Here is a 27,024-nt window from a genome sequence, read left to right as displayed (position 1 = left end):
GAATCAAAATTAAATTCAGCATCTTTCATCAACAAAGAGGATAAAGGTTTAGCAATTTTGGAAAAATCTTTAATGAAACGCCTATAAAAACCAGCATGCCCTAGGAAACTTCTAACTCCTTTTATTGATGAAGGTGGGGGTAAGTTTTTGATTACTTCCACCTTGGCTTTGTCAACCTCAATTCCATTCTCCGATACTTTGTGTCCTAACACAATCCCCTCTTGAACCATAAAATGACATTTCTCCCAATTCAACACCAAATTGCTCTCCTCACATCTAACTAACACCAAGTTCAAATTCTCTAAACATTCATTAAATGAGGAGCCAAAAATAAAGAAGTCATCCATAAAGATTTCAAGGAAATTTTCAGTCATGTCATGAAAGATAGCGGTCATGCATCTTTGAAATGTTGCAGGTGCATTGCATAAACCAAAGGGCATACGCCTAAACGCAAAAGTACCATAAGGGCAAGTGAAAGTAGTTTTCTCTTGGTCCTCAGGTGCAATTGTGATTTGATTGTATCCCGAGTATCCATCTAAAAAGCAATAAAATTCATGACCTGCTAATCGTTCAATCATTTGATCAATAAATGGCAAGGGAAAGTGATCTTTACGGGTTGCATCATTCAATTTCCTATAATCTATGCATACACGCCAACCCGTAACAGTTCTAGTGGGAATCAACTCATTTTTTTCATTAGTAATAACAGTAATCCCACCCTTTTTAGGCACACATTGTACAGGACTTACCCACGCACTATCAGAGATAGGATAGATAATACCTGCATCCAGAAGTTTAATTGTTTCAGCTTTTACTACCTCTTGCATCTTTGGATTGAGTCTCCTTTGTGGTTGTGCTAGAGGTGAGTATTTATCTTCCATCAGAATTTTGTGCATGCAGATCGAAGGACTTATCCCTTTTATGTCCGAAACCTTCCAAGCGAACGCTCCTTTATGCTCCTTGAGAACTCCCAAGAGCTTACTCTCCATATCATCTGTCAAAGAAGAGGAAATAATAACAGGCAATTTATTATTTTCTCCTAGATATACGTACTTGAGATGTGGAGGTAATGGTTTGAGCTCCAAAGTAGGTGGCTCCTCTAGGCTTGACTTTTGAGGCATTAAATCTTTTCTGTCTCCCAATTCCTCTAGTCTAAGCCTCACTTGCTTTCTCCAAGGTGGAATGGCATTCAAATGAGCTACCATCTCCATCTTTTCCTCGTCTAGCTCGTCCTTCTGCTTTTCAGTAGTGAGAGTGGCCTCCAATGGTTCTTTCAATCCATCCTGCACAAAATCACAAACAAGCGAATCCAAGACATCAATACGAAAGCAACTATCATTGTGCATTGTGTGCTTGAGAGTATTGAAAACATCAAAAATAATTTCTTCTTCTCCAACTCTCAGTCTCAATTTCCCCTCCTCAACATCAATCAGTGCTTTCCCTGTAGCCAGAAAAGGTCTCCCTAGGATTAAAGGCATCTCTAAATCTTCCTCCATGTCAAGTACCACAAAGTCTGCAGGAAAAATAAACTTATCCACTTTCACCAGAACATCTTCGATAATCCCACGTGGATACTTGACAGATCTGTCAGCCAGCTGCAACGACATCCTAGTTGGCTTGGTTTCACCTAATCCCAGTCTCCTAAACACAGAAAAAAGCATCAGATTAATACTCGCACCAAGATCACATAAAGCTTTATGAAAATTAATGTCACCAATAATGCAAGGTATCGAGAAACTCCCTGGATCTTTTTGCTTCGGAGGCATCTTGTTTTGAACTAAAGCGGAGCAATTTTCGGTCAAATTCACCGTCATATGATCTTCTAGCTTCCGCTTATTTGCTAAGATATCTTTCAAGAATTTTGCATAACTTGGCATATTCAATAAAGCATCAGCAAAAGGAATGTTAATATGCAATTTTTTAAATATCTCAAAAAATTTACCAAATTGTGCATCTAATTTAGCTTTCTTCATTGCTGCAGGAAAAGGTGGAGGGATAACAATTTTATTCTGTGCAATAGGTGTAGATGTAGAGTTAGAAGACTTACCTCCTCGATTTTTCACCTCATCCTCACCGTGCTTGGTCTTTTCCTCATTAGACCCGAGTGTTTTTCCACTACGCAATTCCACCGCCTTCACATGTTCTCTTGGGTTAGTTTCCATGTTGCTTGGTAAAGTTCCTTGCTCCCTATTAGCAATCAACTTAGCCAATTGTCCAATTTGATTCTCTAACTTGGTTCTGAAATCTCGTCTCTGTTGCAGAAATAAATTTAGTCATCATTTGCTCTAAATTGGACTTCTCCTCCCGAGACGGTTCTGGCTTGAATCCTTGGTGCATCACATATGGTGGACCTCTTTGTTGGCGATGTTGGTTGTTTTGACCTCCCCATGAAAAGTTTGGGTGATTCCTCCATCCCGGATTATATGTGTTCGAGTAAGGGTCATTTCTAGGACGGTTCTGGAATCCCACTTGTTTTACCGGTGCTCCCTCAGGCACATAGAATGGGTTTCCATCTTGGCAATCCTGCACATCATGCTCACCCCCACACTTATCACAGAAAATTTATTGCAGACGCATAGCCGACCCACTCATGCTCATCCCATCAATCTTTCTATTCAAAGCCTCTAACTGTGCTGAAATCGTCGACAAATCATTAACTTGATTAACTCCAGCACCTCGTCTCTGCCTATCAGACTGAGGATGATAGCTACTAGCAGCCATCTCCTCCAATAACTCATATCCTTCCTCCGCCGTCTTTCTCAGTAAGTTACCACAGGCAGCAGCATCTATCATAGTACGGTTAGGAGTAAGCAGACCGTAGTAGAAAGTTTGAACAACTAACCCAAGAGGCAGCTCATGGTGTGGACATCTCCTCAACAAGTCCTTGTAGCGCTCCCATGCCTCGTAAAGTGACTCTTGCTCATATTGAGCAAAATTAGTAATGTCGGCTCTGAGCTTCATAGTCTTCGACGAAGGAAAGTACTTGATCAGGAACGCCTTTGCCATATCTTCCCATGTAGTAATAGACCCTACAGGCAAACAGTTTAACCACGACTTAGCTTTATCTCTCAGTGAAAATGGAAATAAACGCAAACGAATAGCGTCATCAGACACGCCATTAAACTTAAAAGTATCACAAATTTCAAGAAAGTCAGCTATATGAGAATTAGGGTCGTCAAGTGCACTTCCCCCAAATTGGACAGTGTTCTGAATCATCTGAATGATAGCTGGCTTGATCTCAAACTGATTAGCTCGGATGACTGGTCTTACGATGCTTGGACGTGCTCCATCAAGAGACGGCTGTGCATAATCCAACATCGGTATACGCCTTGGCTCCTCTCTTTGTTGATCGCCTTCCATTCTTTCCTTCGCTCTTTGCTGCTGTAGTCGACGTCTAGCTGTGCGTTCGATCTCGGGGTCAAAAGGCTCAAGCTTAAACTCGAGTGATCTTCGCATGCACCACAAGAAAAATCTGCAACACAATGAGAGTATCAAATAACAATAAAATAAATAATACTAAAGAATTTAACTGAAAAATAAAAAATTGTGAATCAACAGTCCCCGGCAACGGCGCCAAAAACTTGATCGAGCAAAACTTGCACAGTGAATAATCCCAAAATTTATTTTATAAATAAAAGCTCGATTTAAATATCGCAAGTGCACGATAGTCAAGTTATAATAAACGTAAGTAAATACGAGTATCGTTCCACAAGGACTGCGTTACACTATTTTTATTTTCAATTAAAATTTCTTTAGCAACGATAAATTGAGTTGATGATTAAACTAATGTAAAGTAAACAATTAAAATAATTAAAATGCAAAGAAAACGTGTTCAAGAACGCAATGATTAATTTGGATTAAATCAAATGAGAAATGAATTTGTTGGGAATTATCAGTTCACCTACCGCTCGTGTTTAAGTAATTACACTCGACTTTTACTCGTGCGTTCGATGGAATTCCCTAGACTAATTAATATACTCTGTCGAGCTATATTAATACTAATAAAAAACATGCAGTACTCAAGTGTCCTCAAATATTTAACAGTTCAAGATTGCATTACATTCTATGGAATCCACTAGCTTTCATTCGGGTGAACTATCACTATCGACACGTACCCAATTCCGTATATCTACTAAAATTGTAAATCCGTGGTTTATACTATTTGATCGTATTGTTAACTATTCTATCGAACTCATCAACAACATGAAATAATCAAAGGAAGTTAGCTAGGCTTCGATTGAAACACGAAAGAACAATAGCATAAACAAATCACTAATAAAAACGTCGAGAAATAATGTTCAACACCGAGTACGGGGTAGGATCCCCTCAAATCCCAACAAATCTAGAGTTTAGCTACTGAAATTCATGATAAAAACCAACAATCAATGTAAGAAATAAAATACTGAATAATGAAAATACTAAAGATAACGATGGATGACGGCCACGACGCGTGGAAATCTCGAGGTCTTCGAAATCTCCTTTGCTCCTAGCCTCCTCTCCAAAAAAAATGATGAAAAGTATGATAAAGATCCAAAAACGGCCGCTGCTCTCGTGTGTTAGGTTATAGTGTAGGATAGAGTCCCTAGAAATTTGGAAACAAATCTTTCTCAATCTCGCTTCTCGCTAGGGCGGTATATTTTGACCGCCCTAGCGAGAGGTCCTCGAATAAGCTTCCTCGAGCATGTCCCTGGTTTCGCTGGGGCGGTCACTTTCGACCGCCCTAGCGAGACACTTGCGCAAAATAATCCTCGGCCAGACCACAATGCTCGCTGGGGCGGTCACTTTTGCCCGCCCTAGCGAGATCTCTTCAATATTATGCCAAAGTTTCTCCCACTTTTGGTTCAATTCCTACAAAATAACCACAAAATACACGAGATTAGTCAAATGCTCAATAATGCTAAAAAATTGCAAAATTCAACTAAAACAAACTAATATGATGCATGAACGCGACTCAAAACCAACACTAAAAACACGTAAAAACGAGTCCTATCAACTACTGAAAATAAAAGAAAAACAAATAAAGAAAACGAAAGCAATAAAAGATACTGGTTGGGTTTCCTCCCAACAAGCACTTGGTTTAACATCGTCAGCCCGACTGTCACTGTCTGTTCAGTTTGGTTCGCTCAAATTGACAATGTCGATATTCCTTACTTCGGTCCCATATTAAGTCTTAACCCGCTGTCCATTCACTTTGAAGGTTCTTCCATCACTACACTTTAGCTCGATAGCTCCATGAGGGTGCACCGTTTCCATAACAAATGGCCCTAACCAACGCGATTTCAGTTTACCATGAAACAATTTCAGACGAGAATTGAATAACAATACTTGTTGTCCGGGTTTGAGCTCTCTTCGCACAATAATTCTGTCATGCCATTTCTTGGTTTGTTCTTGGTAGATCTTGGCATTCTCTTAAGCTTCATTTCAAAACTCATTCATCTCACTCAACTGCAGTTTTTTAATATCTCCTGAAGCTTGCAAATCAAAATTTAATTTCTTCACAGCCCAAAATGCTCTATGTTCCAACTCCAATGGCAAATGACATGCTTTACCAAAAACAGCCTATAGGGAGACATCCCAATAGGTGTCTTGAATGCAGTCCGATAGGCCCACAATGCATCATCTAACTTAATGGCCCAATCCTTCCGGTTTGTGTTGACAGTCTTCTCCAGTATTTGTTTAATCTCTCAGTTAGATATTTCAGCTTGTCCATTTGATTGAGGATGATATGCTAGTGTCACCTTGTGCTTCACACTGTATTTTGCTAAAAGTAAGTTGAAAATTTTATTGCAAAAGTGTGTACCTTCGTCACTTATAATGGCCCTCGGTGTTCCAAATCTGGTGAAGATGTTCTTATGCACGGATTTAGCTACAACACGAGCGTCATTAGTATTGGTGGCGATTGCTTCCATCCATTTCGAAACATAATCCACAGCTAATAAAATATACGAATGACCAAAAGAAGGGGGAAAGGGTCCCATGAAATCTATGCCACAAACATCAAAAAGTTCCACTTCCAAAATATTTGTCAGTGGTAGTTCGTGACGCCTAGAGATGTTTCCTAACCTCTGGCATCTATCACATGATTTTACTAAGGTATAACTATCTTTAAATAAACTAGGCCAATAAAAACCAGATTGCAATACCTTAGCTGCTGTCGTGATGCTCCAAAATCTCCACCATATGGTGACGAATGGCATTGCTCCAGAATTTGGTGTCCTTCGACGCCATCCATGCATCTCCTTATAACTTGGTCAGCACATCTCTTATACACAAATGGATCATTCCAACAGAAGAACTTGACATCATGGAAAAACCTCTTTTTCTGATGATGGCTCAAATCTGGAGGAAGTGTACCACAAGACAAAAAATTTGCAATATCATCAAACCAAGGGAGTACAGAGTTTACCTCGAAGATCTGCTCATCCGGAAAGGTTTCCTGTATAGCTTCCTCTTCTTTCTTCTCCTCCAGCTCAAGTCTCGACAAGTGGTCAGCCACTTGATTCTCACTTCCTTTCTTATCTTTGACCTCGAAGTCAAATTCTTGTAGAAGCAAAATCCACCTTATCAAGCGTGGTTTTGCATCCTTCTTGGCGAATAGGTAGCGAATAGCTACATGGTCAGTAAAAAAAACTACCTTTGTACCGATCAAATAGGGCCTGAATTGTCGAAAGCAAACACTACTGCAAGCATCTCCTTCTCAGTTGTAGTGTAATTCTGTTGTGCGGCATCCATTCTGCGGCTTGCGTAGTAAATTGCCCTAAACATCTTTTCCATTCTTTGGCCCAAGACAGCACCCACTGCATAATCACTTGCATCACACATTAGCTCAAAGGGCTCCTTCCAGTCGGGTAATATCATAATCGGTGCAGTAACTAATGCTTTCTTGATCTTCTCAAATGCCTGCAAACAATCATCATCAAATACAAAAGTGGACTCTTTTTCGAGTAAATTACACAAGGGTTTAGTGATCTTAGAAAAATCTTTAATAAATCTACGATAAAACCCTGCATATCCTAGGAAGCTCCTTATTCCCTTGATGTTCTTTGTTGGGGGAAGTTTTTCGATTGCAACCACCTTGGATCTATCTACCTCTAATCCCCTAGAAGACACTTTATGTCCGAGAAAATGCCCTCTTGGACCATAAAGTGACATTTCTCCCAGTTAAGAACTAAGTTCTTTTCCTGGCATCTCTGCAAAACAAGGGGTAAGTTATGTAAACAATGATCAAACGAAGAACCAAATACCTGTAAAGTCATCCATGAAGACTTCCATTATTTCGTCCACCATATCTGCAAATATGGCCATCATGAATCTCTGGAAAGTTGCAGGTGCATTGCATAGCCAAACGGCATTCTCCTAAAAGCAAACGTGCCATAAAGACATGTGAAAGTAGTCTGCTCCTGATCTTCTGGTACTATAGCAATTTGGTTATAACCTGAATAACAATCTAAAAAGCAATAATGACAATAACCAGCACGTATATCAAGCATTTGATCAATAAAAGGCAGTGAAAAATGATCTTTACGTGTGACATTGTTTAACTTTCTATAATCAATACATACTCGCCAGCCAGTTACAGTACAAGTAGATATTAGTTCATCATTTTCATTTCTAACCACAGTTATTCCACCCATTTTAGGCACAACTTGTACAGGAGACACCCAACTACTATCAGAAATGGCATAAATTGCACCAGCATTTAACAATTTTAGTACCTCATTTTTCACAACTTCCTTCATTACTGGATTCAACCTCCTCTGATGATCCACATAAGGAGTATATGACTCCTCCATTAAAATTTTATGCATGCATATAGTAGAGCTAATTCCCCTAATATCAGAAATCGATCATCCTATAGCATTTTTATATTTCCTCAATACTCTCAATAGTTTATCTTTTTCAGTACATGTAAGAGAGGAAGAGATGATTACCGGATATGTCGACTTCTCATCTAAAAATGCATAGCAAAGGTGGCTTGGCAGATCCTTCAAGTCAGGGGAAGATGGTTTTACCTCAATTTTCTCATTTACATTCAACTCCTCAAGCGGTGCATCTTTTCTCTTTTCTTTCTGCAGTGCCTCAAGAGCCACCTTTTGCTCTTTCACCTCCCAATTATCATCATCAACAGTTCCTGCAGCACCTATCAAACAGCTCTCCAAAGGATCCCTAGTTCCTGCACATTCAAGAGACATACACGAGTCTATAACATCAATGCTTTTACAAGTGCTTACCTCATTTGATCCCTTCATGGCGTGATAGATATTAAAAATGACTGCTTCTCCGCCAACTCTCAAGGTGAGTTCACCCTTATGCACATCTATCAATGCACTTCCAGTCCCCAAGAATGGTTTCCCAACGATTAATGGAGCATCATGATCCTCTTCCATATCTAAAATCACAAAGTCAGCAGGAAAAATAAATTTATCCACTTTTACCAGTACATCCTCAACGATCCCACGTGGATACGTGAGACTTCTATCTGCAAGCTGTAAGGTTTGGTTTGACCTCTCCAAGCTCCAGTTCCCTATAAATAGAAAATTGCATCAAATTAATACTTGCTCCTAAGTCACATAAAGCTTTACTACATTTAGAACCACCAATAAAGCAAGGAATAGTAAAACTCCCTGGATCTTTTAATTTTTGTGGTAGTTTCTTTTGCAGAATGGCACTACACTCTTCAGTTAGCTTCACAGTCTCAAACTCCTGCAGCTTCCTCTTCTTAGACATCACATCTTTAATAAATTTTGCATAATTCGGCATTTGGTCCAGAGCATCAGCAAATGGTATGTTGATGTGTATCTGCTTGAAAATCTCTAAAAGTTTTGCAAACTGATTATCCAAATTCTTCTTTTTGAACCTCTGAGGGTATGGAAGAGTTGGCTTAAATACTGGAGGTTGTTCAACTTCAACTTCAGCTTTGGATCCCTCAGTTTCACCTTCTTCAACTGTCTTCTCACTTTCCACTCTCTCTTTGGGACTTTGTACCTCCAATTCCTTTCCACTCCTTAAAGTGACTGCCTTGCACTGCTATTTTGGGTTGACTTCTGTGTTACTAGGAAATTGTCCCCTGTTCTGATCTCTCAAAGCGTTGGCCAACTGCCCAATTTGCGTCTCCAAAGATTTCATTGTGGCACCCATATTTCCCATGTGAGTCTCCATATTGTCAAGACGAGACTTAGTCTTTGCCATTCTTTTCCAGACTCGGCAACAAACGTTCCTACCAAATCCTCAAATGAAGGCTTTCCTTCCCCTTTGATGTATTGAAACCCGGTGGAGGATTCAACACATTTTTATTATTCGCATATGAAAAATTTTTGTGATTTCTCAAACCAGGATGATAATTGTTAGGGGGAGGGTTACCTCGATATCCTCCAAATCCACCAAAATTTCGGTTTTTGATATACTGAACTTCTTCAGGTAGAGATGGTTCTTCTGCAACAGTCGATGGATCCTAAATTTCCGATGTGCTCACCTTATTCATCGCTGCTATTTGTGTGGTTAATGCAAATACCTGTGCAGTGAGTGATGTAATAGGGTCCACAGCATACACTCCAGCTGTCCTCTTTACTCCTGATCTCTCAGACGGCCACTGGTAACTGTTTATAGTCATCTGCTCAAGCAAGTCATAGGCTTGCTCAGGAGATTTGACAAAGATCGTGCCACCAGCTGCTGCATCTACTGTTCCTCGTGTTTGCCCATTTAGACCGTTGTAAAATAATTCGATTTGCACCGAGTCTTCAAAGACATGGTTCGGGCACTTTCTCAACAGCTCCTTGTATCTTTCCCATGCCTCATAGAGTTGCTCAAAATCAATCTGCCTGAACGTACTAATCTCAATCTTCAACTGTGCAGACTTTGCAGGGGGAAAGTATTTTGCTAGAAATTTAGTCGCCAACTCCTGCCATGTCGTGATACTCCCCAAAGGAAGTGATTGAAGCCATCCTCTTGCTTGGTCCCTGAGAGAAAATGGAAACAAACGCAATCTAATAATATCATCAGGAACATTATTAATTTTTATCGTATCCGTGATCTCCAGGAATGTCCTCAAATGAACGTGAGGATCAGAAGTGGCAGTTCCAGCAAACTGGTTTTGCTGAACCATATCGATCAGAGCAGGCTTCAACTCGAAATTATTGGCGTTGATGGTCCCTCTTGCAATACCAGAGTAATGATTGTTGATCACTGGTCGAAAGTGATCTCTGATAGGTATAGCCTCTGGCACGTATTGTCTGTCATTCTCTCTGTGTTCAGCCATTGCTTGTATCTGTTCTCTTCTTGCTTTTCTTAATCTTCTTGGAGTTCTTTCGATCTCCGGATAAAAAATAAGCGAGTCAGAGTTTTGCGATCTTAGCATGCACTGTCAAGCAGAAAAAATGAAAAACTCAATCAATATAAAATAAAATAAAAATAAAATATCTAAATTAAAATCTAGACTAATTGGTAACAATACTGATATAAATTCAAATTTTGACACTCCCCGGCAACGGCGCCAAAAATTTGTTGCGTGTTTTCTTGATTGCTCGCAAGCGCACGACATCAAGTTATAGTAAAATGTATTTTGGATAACGAATGTCGAATTCCCACGAGGAGTGTGAATATCAATGTATAGCAATGCTTGTAATTAAAATAGTCTCAACTTTATTTAGAAAAATCAAAAGAAGGTTGATTTGTTTAACAACTATTTAATTGCAAATGAGTAATAAACTAACACCGAATGGAGAAATATCACTGAGAGAAAGTATCTAGATAAATGATTTCACTAAGTTTCCACGATAATCATTCCCGATTGAATTTATATTCATGAATTCCAACTATTTAATGACCAAGAACACTTAATTATTTTATTCCTACTTTCCCAATTGACGAATAAACTGTATCATTCAAATCTCGGTTCAAACATTCCTAATAAGAATCTAGATTTATTTGTTAAATGCATGCAAAGTTCTTGCCCAAGTCTCGCTAAAGTTATATGCCTTCCGAACGATATAAATATTCAACGATGCGTCTCTAATGATCTATACTCCTAGTCCCTCTCCCGAGTTGTAGAATTAATCGAATAACACACAATTTATGGCCAGTAAATTGCAGTCAAAACAATAAAAAGAAACACAATTAAACAAGAAGAAATTCAATCATATAAAGAACCGAGTCAAATTATCGTATCGACAAAGCTACGTCATTATCTAGACTAGAAAATTAGTTCATGACGAAATCTAAATAAAAACAACGAATGTTCTAAGATTTAGACATTGAAATACACGAGAATATAAAAACAAAAGAATAGATGACAAATCCGAAGTATCGTCTCCGTCCCCAGATCCGTCGTTCTTCGTATTTGTGATCGTTCTTCGTACTCTGAATCTTCGTTTCTTGTTCGTGTCGGTCTCCCGTGTGTTTTTCTCTCCAAAAAATGGCTCTCCTGTTCTGAACCCTTGATTTCTTCTTATATCCCCGTTTGGGCCGTGAGTCGAAGCCCATTTAATCTTGTTTCGCCGCCATTGGCGCCGCGGCGCTGAGTAAGTGGCGCCTAGGCGCCCGTCAATTTTGAACTCTCGGCCTTGGGGCACCGTGGTGCTGTGTGGGCAGCGCCTAGGCGCTTATTCTTCGGCAATGATGCGCCGCGGCGCTTCTTGGGCAGCGCCTAGGCGCTCGTCTTTTGCACAAATGAGCGCTGTGGTGCTTGTTTTGGCGCTGCGGCTCTCGTCTATCGCAGTTTCACGCTCAAAAACATCTCTGATTGCTCTAAACCATCAACTAGTTGTTTATCCCCTGCACGACACAAAAACCACGTGTAATTCTGTTCGAAACCAGTATAGATCAAAAGGATTAACATATAAATTAAGTGCAATTCTTGCACTTATCTACCATTCTACCCCTGGAAACCCAAAATTACCATTTTACCCTCTGGACCTCAAAATTCTGACCCGAAACTTACCAAAATCCTTAAAACATCCCAAAACATATTTAAAAGTATTTCTTACATGTAAACTCAAGCCCGTTTCAAAAATTAATCGATTCATTTTAAAACTTGGACCGGAGTTCCGGTTTTAACCAGAATCAACCTGAAATTTAACCAAAACTTTCCCAAACTTTTACCATACCTAAAACACACTCTAACAGCCCTTAAACCTCAAACTCCAGCCAACTATGACTCCCTAAATCATAACCACAAGCTGCTGGAAATCTGCATAGCCCCATTCGAGAACACTAGGTGCACAACCCTCCATAATTTCTCCCCTAGCTCAAGACCGAGCGAACCAGCTCCTAACCAACATCTGCCCGACCACCTCAGGACCCTACTGGACCAAACCAACCCAAGGACTCATCCCCATGCACGCTGGAAATCGCACACACTCGCTATAACCTGAAATCACCACACCCGAGACTCGTCTCCTTACAAGCAATAGGCTGACTCCACATGTGGTTCCAACGGTGGTTGAGCCTCCCTGAGCCATGGCTCAGACCCACCAGGGTTTTTTCCATGGCTTGGTTCAGCCCTTGCATTGTCGGACCCACCCCTTACCTAATTCCCAAACAAAACGGCCAACAAGAGAACTAGCGATCGGCCACTACCATGACACGTTCTAAACCCAAATCCAGCACCTAGACATCTTCGATCTCAACATGTCCAGCCCTTAACAAGACGTAATACAACAGCCCCCTTGCAACAAATCAAGAAAACGTGAGTAACAAACATTAGGATGTTATATTTTCATATAAACATTCAACGAAATGCACACACGATTTGAATCAAAATTTTTACATGCATTTACACAAATTTTCGTATAATATCGGCGTGAATGATTTGCAAAAGGAAGAGACATGCATGCCTTGATGATTTAGGGTGTGATTACTGTAGTAATTAAATAGTCAGAAAAATGCTAATGGGCCCTTAATTATATTTTAAAAGGTTTAAAAAGAGTCTTGAGCCCACTAAGCTAAAAAATAGGCCCATCAATCCCAAACACACTCCCAAAAAAAATTTTGTTTTGGTAAGTTTTTGAAGATATTGCTCGAGCCCTCAAAAAGTCTCCAATTTCGATAAAATTTGTGTACCGATTAAAAATATGCTCCGACGAGTAAAAATGCCCAACAAAGCCCATTTCTTGCAAAATACACTTAAATCACATTTTATTAATTAATTAAAATTAATCATTCACTAAAAATATTTTTCTTAATTTTCCCTTGTCTTCGTTCCTCGTTCGAGCGTGAAATGCAGCTTAAAAACTGTAACGCACCGTATTTTGAACTACTTAAAATTTGCGAAAAAATAAAAATTTTCTTATATAAATAATAATCACTCAAATTGCGATAAAATAAACTGCTCGTCTAAAATATTTGAAATAAAAACGAGTACAAACAAAGTTTGCCAAAAAGGTACTCATTTAATCATCGTGAAATAGTTTCATAAAATCAGAGTAACTAAATTAACATGCTTGAAAATTCTTGAAAACATAGGCGGTCCTCAGGTTTAGCCTTCGCGCAGTCCGAGCCGACTCACTGGTCCCCACCTCTCGCCTCCTCAAACTCGTCATCACCTGCATCGATCAATTCTAGTGAGTCTAAAGACTCAACATGCATGTTTAAACTGATAATAACAAATAATACGTAATAAAATCACATGCATTTTAAAGTAGAGCATACATACTTAAACTTGAACGTACTTACATAAACATAGACGTGTCATCATATCGTAAAAATTTTCATAAACGTACTTGCATCATACATACGTGGACATACATAATCATCATAATTTTACGTAGAGATATGTTTCAAAGCAAGTGACTCATATATAAATGTGTCTGATCATACTAAACCACAGTACTGGGCTGGCAGGGATGTCCAGTACCACATACATGAGATCCCCGGTCATGCTTTATCGGGTGGATTGGTCTCTGGTCATGCTTTACTGCTTTCCAATCCTGATCTAAACCCGATCATGCTTTACCGGGATGGAGAGGTCCCCAACCACGTTCACGGGCTTCCAAACCCGTTCATTTTTGGTCACAAGACATTTCGCATACCTCAAAAACATAAACATTTTCTTTTGCACGTCGAACATACTTACGTAGCGTTGAGGGATTCGTTGGATCTCGCTTGGGCTACTGCTGCGCATACTAACACATTTTCATGCACTTAATTTTCATAACTTAGACGTAATAGTCATGCTCACCACCAAAATAAACAATTGATTTATGATGTTCTAAATCACTCGGGACTTGATCTCGTTTAATCATCATACTAAATCATGGCATCGAACCCAGAAACAATCTCTATATGAAGTGTGAACATTTTCCCAAACATGGAAGGCATGGACCTAAATAGTGGTTTAAAAATAATGGACAAGCGCCTAGGCGGTGGAAATGGCTGCGCTGCGGTGCTGCCTAGCGCCTAGGAGCTAGGCACTAGCGCCACGGCGCTAGCAATTCCGCAGCTCTAGCACTGCGGCGCCACAAAGGCAGCGCCGCAGTGCTAGGCTTGCGAAATCCGTGCACTTCGGCGCTTCCCATAGAGCGCTGTGGCGCTAACTCTACGCAAACTCGACCCCAAATGAACAATCTCGATGCAAACTCTAAGCCACGCCCTATCGACTCGAACCGATGCAACGAAACCCATCCTAGGGTGCTATGGCAATGACTCAAACTCACACAAACGTCCCAAAACAACGACGCACAACATACAACACAACACAACCCACAAACACGACTTTTTGACACCAAAATGCTTCCTACTACTTCTAATGCAACCAAGTGCCTAACGACACAAAACGAATCACCAAAAATCGTCCAAACATCATGCCCAATATACCTAAATTCAGCAGCGATCACCCGAAGGTTCCCAACAAAGCCTGCAACAAACAATACTCAAGAACACGTAAAGAACATGTTTTCATAACAACACAATTTGATCAGTCACACGAAAAAAAATCATAACTCACTCGTTTCTTGTCCAAAAATTACGAATTTACTGTCAAATCAAAGGTATCAAAAAGTACTACGTTTTATATGTTGAAAGTTTTTCCAGAAAACAATCGAAAATGTACAGTAATCAAAATGACAGCAAAATAGGTTTTTAAGATCTAAAAATCGTTTCAAAATCGATCCAACCATTTTTGCTCGAAGTTTGCATATCACACATGAATTTTTGCACACAATAAACATCATGACATATACTATGACAAGATCGTTGCAAAAATAAAAGAATATACATGTCTTTAATCTTTAAAACTCACAATACGACGATGCCAAAGCGGAGAAATGCGATGGACGATCCAGGATAATTTGTGGCACGATTACTTGAAGAAAATGAATGTGAATTCATTGAAAAATTCGAAGAGGAATGTGGCTGCTCTGAAAGAACTAAGAACCCTAGGTTTTTCTCAAATAAAAGAAATGAAAGCTCAGGGGAAAATTGTGTGTGTGTGTGTGTCGTATGTGTGTGTGAGAATATGTGTGTACGTTTGTTTATTTAATTAGGGGAAGAAAATTGCTTAATTAATTAATTAACATGCTAATTAAAATGTTAAACCAATAATAACTTTACTAAAATCCCCTAATTAAAAATAAAATACACATGCAATAAACTTTAAAAGTTTAAAATCTTAAAATCACCTAATAAATTAAATTAGAATTTAAAATGCTTAAAACTTCATGAATCATTTAACATAATAATTTTCTCGATTTGAAATAAAATATCACATTTTAAAAATCGTCCAAATCGTCGCTGGTCTCCTTTCCCCGATCCCGCATCGAATATTCGCCTGAAACGTGAGACTCAAGAAAATATTTTAACGTGCATCGACTAAACATAAATTAAATATAAAATAATGCAAATCATAAATTATGTATCGCTAAAATCATTTTAAAATTAAATAAATAATTTAACAATTTAAATAAATGTATTGGTTTTACGTGTACTGATTTTGGGCTCTACAAAAACCCTAATGCATGATTTTTTAAAATATCATGAAATAAGTCATATTCATGCAATATGTATGCATTAAATGTATAAAATAAATAAATACATAATTTAATTAAAGCCCTAGATTGCATGCATTCAGGTTACATAAATGTAAGTTTCCTGGACCTTACAACTCTCCCCCCCTAAAATAAAATTTCGTCCACGAAATTTAAAACATACCGAATAACTCCAGGTAGCGACTCCTCATCTCGATTTTGGTCTCCCAAGTAGCCTCCTCCTCAGAATGATTCAGCCACTTTGACCTTGACCATATGGATCACCTTGTTCCGGAGCCCCCTCTCATGTCTGTCCAATATCTACGTGGGTCTCTCTTCGAATGACAGATTCGGCGTCAGCTGAAGTGGCTCATAGTTCAGCACATGCGAAGGATTAGACATGTACTTCCGTAGCATGGAGACGTGGAACACATTACCTTCTAGATTCGATAGTAACGCAAGTATGTATGTGAGTGTTCTCACTCTCTCTAGGATCTCGAATGTTCCGATGAATCTAGGGCTGAGCTTGCCCATCTTCCCGAACCTCATCGCACCCTCCATCGGTGCGATCTTCACAAACACATGATCCCCTATTGTGAACTTAAGATCTCTGCGCCTCTGATCTGCATAACTTTTCTGACGGCTCTGAGCGGTCCTCATCTTGTCCTGGATCTTGACCACTAACTCTGCAGTCTGCCTGACAATATCCGGACCCAACTCTGCACTCTCTCCTACCTCATCCCAATACACTAGCAACCTACACTTCCTCCCGTATAGTGCCTCGTATGGAGCCATACCGATCGACGCCTGATAACTTTTGTTGTATGTGAACACCAAAAGAGGTAACTTCGGTTCCCAGCTGCCCTAGAAGTCGATAATGCAAGCTTGGAGTAGGTACTCAAGAATCTGAATCACCCTCTCTAACTGTCCGTCTATCTGAGAATGGAAGGCAGTACTGAATACCAACTTAGTACCAAACGCCTGATGGAGACTCTTCCAGAACGCAGAAGTGAACCTCGGATCCCTGTCTGACACAATGGACATTGGAATCCCATGCAGTCTGACTATCTCTTGATGTACAGTTCTGCGTACTGAGTCATGGTGAAAGTCTTCATGATCGGTAGAAAATGAGCTGATTTAGTGAGCCGATCGACGATCACCCAGATGGCATTATATCCTCTAGTAGTCCTTGGAAGCCCTGTCACAAAGTCCATGGTGATGTTCTCCCATTTCCGCTCGGGAATAGGGAGTGGTCTCAACTTCCCTACAGGTCTCTGATGTTCGGCCTTGACCTGCTGACATGCCAAACACTTGGAGACGAAACGCAGAATATCTCGCTTCATGCCCGGCCACCAATAAAGAGCCTGAAGGTCTTTATACATCTTCGTACTCTTGAGATGGATGGAGTACGGGATGTTGTGGGCCTCGTTCAAGATATCTTCTCTCAGGGAATCACTGTCAGGAACCCATAGACAGTCCCTATATCTGACTATGCCATCTACAACTGTATACAGTCTCTGTCCCTTAGCCTCGTCCCTCTGTCTCTACTTCTGTAACTTCTCATCAGAAGTCTTCCCTGTCCGAATTACGTCCTTCAATGTCGGGTGTACTGTCAGAGTAGCAAGATTTGGGGCATCGCCCCTGACCATTGCGTGCTACCATCCGCAGTTTCTGTACCGACAAACGAGAAATCATTGCGTGCTTCCTGCTCAAAGCGTCTGACACGCTCTTATGCACTGGCCAACTCAGACTGCTTCGACCTTACTAGGGTCGACCTCAATACCATTCTGAGATACAATATGGCCCAAGAACGCTACCCTGTCAAGCCAGAACTTGCACTTATTGAACTTGGCATACAACTGTTTGTCCTGTAATGTCTGCAGTACGGTCCTCAGATGTCGGATTTGCTCCTCTCTGCTACTCGAATAGATCAGAATGTCGTCAATGAAAACTATGACGAACTAATCCAAATATGGCTGAAACACGCGATTCATGAGATCCATGAAGATCACTGGTGCATTCGTCAAACCGAAGGGCATCACCATAATCTCATAATGCCCATATCGCGTCCGGAAGGCTGTCTTATGCACGTCAGACTCTCTCACCTTCAGCTGATGGTATCCGGATCAAAGATCTATCTTTGAAAATACCGATGCTCCATGAAGCTGATCAAACAAATCTTCAATCCTCGGTAGTGGATATTTATTCTTGACGGTGACCCTGTTCAGCTCTCGGTAGTCAATGCAAAGCCTCATGCTGCCATCCTTCTTTTTAACAAATAGTACCGGCGCGCCCCATGGAGAAAATCTAGGGCGAATGAATCCCTTATCTAACAAATCATGTATCTGATCCTTCAGTTCTTTCATCTCTGCAGGTGCAAGACGTTAGGGTGCCTTAGAGATAGGCACAGTACCTGGCATAAGCTCGATAGAGAAGTCCACCTCTCTGTCTGGTGGAATGCTTGAAACATCGTCCAGGAAAACACTGGAGAACTCTCTGACCACATCGACGTCCTCTAGCCTCTGATCGACTGTGAAACGACCTCTATTTTTTTTTCTAATCTTAAATCATAAATTCTAATAAAATAATTTAACATAACCATGAATCATAATAAATAACAATTTAAATCTCAAGTGCATAAAATAAAATCCTAAATCATCTACTAACCAAAATTCCTAAATCGACCTTTAAAAGATCGGCTAACAATAAAATTAACATAAAAATATCTCTGCTAGAAATCATTAACATAATCTTTAAATCCTTAATCTATCTAGCTAGTGCGGAAACATAAAGGCCCTCGGGTGTGTACTGCTGCACTCAATCCACTCAAGCGTCAACACCTCCCATAAATCATCCAAACCTGCATCATACAAACCTAATGAGTCTAAAGACTCAACACGTTATAAACATGGATAGCAAATAATACATATACATTCACATGAATTAAAATCATATTTTTATTTAAAATATCTTTTGAACATAAATAAACTATTTAAAATCATTTTAGCATAATTAAATCGTAAAATCATTTTAAAATAACTTTTAAGCATAAATAAATCCTTTAAAAATCATTTAAAAATAAGCTTTGAGCATAAATAAATCATTTTAAAAATCATTTAAAAATAGCTTTAATCATCATCATGAATCACATATCATAAAAATCATTTTAAACATAAGCTTTCAATCTTATATCATTTTGGGTGAAGTTTGATCCTTGAAAGTAACTAGCTTTTATCATTTGGTCGACTGCAGTCTTAGCTCCACATGGTCCATGAGGGTGTGCACTAGGCTCCACCATAGAAATACGATCGTCGGGGTCCTTCTATGGCCTTTTTCCATACACGGGGACCCCCTCTGGGCCTTGGCCCGTAAATAGGGGTGTCAAAATGTGACACGACCCGTCAACCCGACACGACCCAACACGAAAAAAATCAGGTTCGGGTTGGGGTTTTTCGGGTTCGGGTTGGGTTCGGGTTGGGTTGATTCGGGTTAGTGCCATGTTAGGCGGGTTTCGGGTTGGGTCGGGTTGGGTCGCGGGTTGACCCGCGAACTTTTTTTTTGAAAATATTACCTATATTTTTATATATTGTATGCTTGAACAAAATTTATTGTATATTTATATGATAAATTTTCATCATTTAATATTTATTTTGCCTATTTTTATTTTTTTAACAATTTTTTATTTGATTTAGTAAAATACTTTTAATTTTCTAAGATTAAACTTTCAAATTTAAATCAAAAATTTTGTTATTATGTGTTTAAATTAAAATATTATTATTTTTTATTTTTTTGAATTTTTTTCATAATTTTTTTAAAAAAATTTAAAATAAATAAATAAAATTCGGGTTAGGCGGGTTAGACGGGTTGAGTCGGGTTATACGGGTTCGTGTTTGGGTTGGGGGTTTTCGAGTTGCTTCGAGTTCGGGTTAGGTTCGAGTTGAAAAAAAAATAATAAAATTTTCGCGGGTTGACCCGAAACCCGACCCAAACCACCCGATTGACACCCCTACCCGTAAACGAGGTCACTCTGGGGGCTTGTCCCGTATATAGGTTCCCTCTGGGGCCTTGGCCCTCACGTCATCCACACAAAATCATATATCATATATCATATCTTTTCTCACAGTCAATTCACATCCCTCAAAAATATTTTTTTTCTTTAAAAATCATAAAATAAGACAGCTTTCCAAAAATAGCATTTTAAACAGTATAAATTGCACATATTTACCATAAATCGTAAAAATACATATTATCATCAAAATCATCATTTTAAATCATATAATATCATTTAACATGCGTTATGATCCTTCGAGATGCTGCCAAACGTTACGTATTTTCCTATGTGTAAAATTATCGTTTTGTCCTTGGACGTAAAAATTCTCGAATTTATCTTTTTCTCACTTTTAATGACATGGGCTTACCTTAAATATTTATTTAAGCTTAAATATAATATTCCATAATTTTATGAAGCTTAAAACTAGGCTTTTCAATTTATTCTTTAATCAACGTTCCGTGCGGCGATTAAATCCCGGATAAATCCAAAACTCATTATTTGATCCCAAATTTTAAACATAACATTTTTAGTATCTATTCTACCCTTCCAAGTCATGAGCCACACCCGTGGACCCATGGATTAAATTTTAGTTCTTTAATTTTCGAAATTGACACATAATCAAACACACCGAGCCATCTCCAAAAATACTCGAGCCACGCCCGAGCCACCTCAAGCCAAACCCTAGACAACCCATCTAGGCACCCTCTTGGACAAGCCCAGCCCATAGAACCTAGATCTGGCTCATTCAAACACCCCTGGAACCGAGACCAAAATCTGCACCCTTCTCTAACTCACGCTAGTAGACTCCTAGTCAACCTATGTCACCTCCAGCCGAGCCACACCTGAGCCCAGCCGACCGTGACCAGCCCTGGACCACGCCCAGACCCAGTCCAGACCCTAGAACCCAAGCTGCCAACCCATACAACCAAAAGAAGTTGCGCGCGTCACCTTGCTGTCCTGCGGTCCCCTTGTTTTTCTCGAGCCAGAAGCTAGCCAGCCGCACCAGCCCCTAGCCCGACCCTTGCCCATGACCCTAGGACCCTGATGAACCTACCTTGAGCCACCCAGCCCCAACAGCGAGCCCCCTTGGCAGCTGCTGTACTCCACCAGCGCGCGAGGAGTCATTTCTTTAAAGGACTCCTCCTAGGCTGCAACCAAGGAGTCTTAGCCATTCTAGGACCCTTCCTGACCCTGACCCACGTCCCTTAAGACCCAACCCCCAGACCTGGTCGAGCACCAAGACCCCATACAAAACCATTGAGCCCCTTGAACCATATCATGCACTCAAAGCCAACCCCAAACTCACGGTTCTTCTTTCTTCCCTTGTGTCCTACGGTTCCAGCCTAATTCCTATTGATTTTATCATGTTTCAAACAATTTAACCTTATTTTTTTCATGTAATGGCAGCTTGTCCATTGGATTCAAAACCGTTTTCAAATAAACGTAAAATCGTTGAACCTTTGAAAAATACCTATCCCGTCGTAAAATAATCGAACAACAATATTTTTCATGCATAAATAATTAAAAGACACATATTATGATTTGTATGATGTTTGAAAGTGTTTAGAAAATGTGCCTTTGCGTTTATAACGCTCGAATATACGATCTTCGGTGAGGGTGCGACATTGAACGACCGGATGACGAAGAACACAAGCTTCTTTCCTTCCCAAATTTTCGAAAATACTTGTGAGTGTGTGAGGAGAATTTCGGCTGATTGGTGAAAGAATTTGTGAGGTTTTGAAGACCTAATACACTTATTTATAATTTAATTAACAAATTAATGGACTTGGTTTTGGGCTTACAAGCTTAAGGGTAATTGGGCCTATTTAATTTAATTAAATTGGACCCAATAACACTTGTTTAATTAAATAATAAAAATTTATAAAAATTAGTTTCCATAAAATAATATTATTGATCTTTTAAAACTCCTTGTTTGCCCAAAACCGGTTTCCCGGGAAAAATCGAGCTCGACTCGTAAAATAATTCGAGCTCCAACATTTTCAGAAAAACTAAATCATTTTTAAATCATATTAGGAAGCCTTGCCATTATTTAAAGAAAATACATATTCTTGTCTTGGTCGTCCCCGGTCTCCTTTCCCCTGCCTATTATCGAATGTTCAAGTAAAATCCTTAATTTCATGAAATCATGTCATATTATCATTTAATCATGCAATCATACATTTAATCATGTAATAAATATCATGCAAGAATTTAAAACAAATTAAATAAAACAATTAATCAATTAAAATAATTTGCATGCATGCGGTTTACGTAGGTTGGTTTTTCATCATCCTCAAAATTTTCCTTGACTTGATTATTGCAACGCTTAGGTTCCCTTATACATCTCAAATTTAACATTTAACTTAAATCTTATTCTTCAATTCAGTCCTCAAAATCTAGAAAATTGCAATTCTAACACAAAAATTTCTCAAAGCCGACTCCTAAATCCAGCTCGCATCGTGCATGCATCCTATTCTTCTCTAAGTTCTTATCAATTTCACTACCCAACATGCATTAATCATTTGAATGTAGCATGCAACTAACATTTCTATCATGCATCATATAAACATTTACAAGAATTTTAAGCATATAAAATATAAAGCAGTAAAAACTCACATATTTGAGGCGTGACTTCTTGAGCTTCTCGAAGTGATAGTACACAACCCTTTGAGGAAAACCTGGCTCTGATACCATCTGAAACGACCTCAATTTTTTTTTCTAATCTTAAATCATAAATTCTAATAAAATAATTTAACATAATCATGAATCATAATAAATTAACAATTTAAATCTCAAATGCATAAAATAAAATTCTAAATCATCGACTAACCAAAATTCCTAAATCGACCTTTAAAAGGATCAGCTAACAATAAAAATAAGCATAAAAATATCTCTACTTAAAATCATTAATATAATCTTTAAATCCTTAATCTATCTAGCTGGTGCGGAAACATAAAGGTCCTCGGGTGTGTACTACTGCACTCGATCCACTCAAGCGTCAGCACCTCCCATAAATCATCCAAACCTGTATCATACAAACCTAGTGAGTCTAAAGACTCAACACGTTCTAAACATGGATAACAAATAATACATATACATACATTCACATGCATTAAAATCATATTTTTATTTAAAATATCTTTTGAACATAAATAAATCATTTAAAATCATTTTAGCATAATTAAATCATAAATCGTAAAATCATTTTAAAATAACTTTTAAAAATTAATAAATCCTTTAAAAATCATTTAAAAATAAGCTTTGAGCATAAATAAATCATTTAAAATAGCTTTAATCATCATCATGAATCATATATCATAAAAATCATTTTAATCATAAGCTTTCAATCATATATCATTTTGGGTGAAGTTTGATCCTTGAAAGTGACTAGCTTTTATCATTTGGTCGACTGCAGCATTAGCTCCACATGGTCCATGGGGGTGTGCACTACGCTCCACCGTGAAAATACAATCGTCAAGGTCCTTCTGGGGCCTTTTCCCATACACGGGGTCCCCCTCTGGGCCTTGGCCCGTAAACAAGGTCACTCTGGGGGCTTGTCCCGTATATGGGTTCCCTCTGGGGCCTTTGGCCTCACGTCATCCCCACAAAATCATATATCATATATCATATCTTTTCTCACAGTCAATTCACATCCCTCAAAAATATTTTTTTTTCTTTAAAAATCATAAAATAACAGCTTTCCAAAAATAGCATTTTAAACAGTATAAATTGCACATCTTTACCATAAATCGTAAAAATACAAATTATCATCCAAATCATCATTTTAAATCATATAATATCATTTAACATGCGTTATGATCCTTCGGAACGCTGCCAAACGTTTACGTATTTTCCTAAGTGTAAAATTATCGTTTTGCCCCTGGACGTAAAAATTCTTGGATTTATCTTTTTCTCACTTTTAATGACATGGGCTTACCTTGAATATTTATTTAAGCTTAAATATAATTTTTCATAATTTTATGAAGCTTAAAACTAGGCTTTTCAATTTATTATTTAATCAACGTTTCGTGTGGCGATTAAATCCCGGATAAATCCAAAACGCATTATTTTGATCCCAAATTTTAAACATAACATTTTTAGTATTTATTCTACCGTTCCAAGTCATGAGCCACACCCGTGGACCCATGGATTCAATTTTAGTTCTTTAATTTTCGAAATTGACACATAATCAAACACACCGAGCCATCTCCAAAAATACTCGAGCCACCCCCGAGCATTCTCAAGCCAAACCCTAGACAACCCATCTAGGCACCCTCCTGGACAAGCCCATCCCATAGAACCTAACCCTGGCTCGCTCAAACACCCCTGGAACCGAGACCAAAATCTGCTCCCTTCTCTAACTCACGCTAGTAGACTCCTAGTCAACCTATGTCACCTCCACTCGAGCCACACCCAAGCCCAGCAAACCCTGACCTCCTTTGGACCATGCCAGACCCAGCCCAGACCATCCCAGCCCCTAGAACCCAAGCTAGGAACCCCTGCAACCAAAAGAAGCTGCGTGTGTCACCTTGCTGCCCTGTGGTCCCCTTGTTTTGCTCGAGCCAGAAGCGAGCCAGCCGCACCAGCACCTAGCCCGACCCCTGCCCATGACCCTAGGATCCTGATGAACCTACCCTAAGCCACCCAGCCCTAGCAGCGAGCACCCTTGGCAGCTGCTGTACTCCACCAGCGCGCGAGGAGTCCTTTCTTTAAAGGACTCTTCCTAGGCTGCAACCAAGGAGTCTTAGCCATTCTCGGACCCTTCTTGACCCTGACCCACGTCCCTTATGACCCAACCCCCAGACTTGGTCGAGCCCCAAGACACTATGCAAAACCATTGAGCCCCTTGAACCATATCATGCACTCAAAGCCAACCCCAAACTCATAGTTCTTCTTTCTTCCCTTGTGTCCTACGGTTCCAGCCTAATTCCTATTGATTTTATCATGTTTCAATCACAGTTTAATCATATTTTTATCATGTAATGGCAGCATGTTCGTTGGGTTCAAAACCTTTTTAAAATAAACGTAAAATCGCTGAACCTTTGAAAAATACGTATCCCGTCGTAAAATAATCGAACAACAATATTTTCATGCATATATAACTAAAACACACATATTATGATTTGTATGATGTTTGAAAGGATTTAGAAAACGCTCTTTTGCGTTTATAACGCTCGACTATATGATCTTTGGCGAGGTTGCGACGTTGTACGACCGGACGACGAAGAACACAAGCTTCTTTCCTTCCCAAATTTTCGAAAATACTTGTGAGTGTGTGAGTAGAATTTCGGCTGATTGGTGAAAGAATTTGTGAGATTTTGAAGACCTAATACACTTATAATTTAATTAATATACTAATGGGCTTGGTTTTGGGCTTGCAAGTTTAAGGGTAATTGGGCCTACTTAATTTAATTAAATTAGGTCCAATAATACTTGTTTAATTAAATAATAAAAGTTTATAAAAATTAGTTTTCATAAAATAATATTTTGATCTTTTGAAACTCCTTGTTTGCCCAAAACCGGCTTCCTGGGAAAAATCGAGCTCGACTCGTAAAATAATTCGAACTCCAACATTTTTAAGAAAATTAAATCATTTTTAAATCATGTTAGGAAGCCTTGCCATTATTTAAAGAAAATACATATTCCTGTCTTGGTCGTATCCGGTCTCCTTTACCCTACCTATTATCGAATATTCGGGTAAAATCTTTAATTTCATGATATCATGTCATATTATCATTTAATCATGCAATCATACATTTTATCATGTAATAAATATCATGCAAGAATTTAAAACAAATTAAATAAAACAATTAAGCAATTAAAATAATTTGCTTGCATACGGTTTACGTAGGTTGGTTTTTCGGACGTTACATACTGGCTCTATGACTGATACAATACTGGCTAGTAATGCCCGACAGCCTCTCTTCATAAGCTTCCTCGCACACATGCAGGAAATGACGTGCGGCATCTGCTGGTTTCTGGCTGCCTGAAAATGAATGGCTTACCGCTGGGCGGTCGGACAGATACTGATCTCTGTCGGAAGTCTATGACAGCTCCGTTCAACGAAATCCAATCCATACCCAGAATAATGTCGAAGTCTGGCAACGATAGCACTATCAAATCTGCCTGCACCGTATATTTCTGTAACCGAAGCTCCGATCTCTTCACTATCTGAGAAGTGAACATTTGATCTCTGGATGGAATCAATACTCTAAATCCTAAATCCATTGCCACATGTATGATTCTAATCGCTTGACGAAGGTTTCGGATATAGACTAATGTGTAGCTCCTGAATCTAGTAATGCATGTGTGGCTACACCTGAAATGTATATCCTCTCTGCGACAAAACATACCATCAAATCTGATCGTGTTAAAACTTAAGAATTTTCTTACCGGCAATTAACCCAAAATAATCTTGAAATTACTGAATTAACCCACACATTGCTCCAAAAATTTCGAAATTAATCCTCAAAATATCAAAAATTGCCAATTTAGCCCCCTAAAGTTTCGAAAGTTGCACTTTGGTCCTTCCAAATTTTCGAAATTTGCTAAATGACCCCATAAAAATTTTGGGATTTAACCTCATAAATTGTGAAATTCTCGAAAACCTAAATGTCAATTCCCCCAAATTTCAGAAAATTCAAAAATCATCCCTTAAATTACCGAGTTTAGCAATTAGGCCCTAAAATGTCGGTTACTACAATTGGGTCTCAAAAATTCTCAAATTAACCAATTATTTTCTTAATCCCAACTAGGTAGAGCATGCATCTTAATTCCTTCTAAGTTATCAATCCCGTAAATTAATTCTCATCACAAGCATAAAATCCATGCAATCAAGCGATAAATTAAAATATTAAATGTAAGGGTTACCAGTAATCAATGTCGAATCTGGCTGTGCCTCGGCCTCCTCGGCATGCATCACATATGCTCGACAAGTAGTAGGGGCCCTTGTTCCTAGGGCAAAATTCTATTTATGACCCTCCTGCTCGCAAACGAAGCATTTGTAGGTCCCCCATA

At 39.0% G+C, this 27,024-nt stretch overlaps 1 protein-coding gene and 1 non-coding gene across 2 annotated transcripts; one reads left to right on the top strand and one right to left on the bottom strand.

The window, feature by feature from the left end:
* The first annotated feature begins 2,851 nt into the window (after positions 1 to 2,851).
* Positions 2,852 to 2,958, top strand: LOC142523499 (small nucleolar RNA R71). The gene has a single exon (XR_012814690.1). It is a non-coding gene; the product is annotated as a small nucleolar RNA R71 (small nucleolar RNA).
* Positions 2,959 to 5,684: 2,726 nt separating this feature from the next.
* On the bottom strand, positions 5,685 to 10,255 carry LOC142521777 (uncharacterized). The gene is made up of 9 exons (XM_075624966.1): positions 10,055 to 10,255; positions 9,473 to 9,898; positions 8,673 to 9,024; positions 7,932 to 8,524; positions 7,563 to 7,757; positions 7,436 to 7,447; positions 7,245 to 7,356; positions 6,144 to 6,540; positions 5,685 to 6,072 (listed from the first exon to the last, which is right to left on the bottom strand). The coding sequence occupies exons 1-9, from the start codon at positions 10,253 to 10,255 to the stop codon at positions 5,685 to 5,687; spliced, it is 2,676 nt and encodes an 891-aa protein (XP_075481081.1).
* Positions 10,256 to 27,024: the final 16,769 nt, after the last annotated feature.

The sequence above is a fragment of the Primulina tabacum genome, chromosome 13 (genome assembly GCF_025594145.1).
Source record: "Primulina tabacum isolate GXHZ01 chromosome 13, ASM2559414v2, whole genome shotgun sequence".
Taxonomy (NCBI): Eukaryota; Viridiplantae; Streptophyta; class Magnoliopsida; order Lamiales; family Gesneriaceae; genus Primulina; species Primulina tabacum.
The sequence above is the reverse complement of the archived record's forward strand: the minus strand, read 5'-3'. Positions and strand labels throughout refer to the sequence as shown.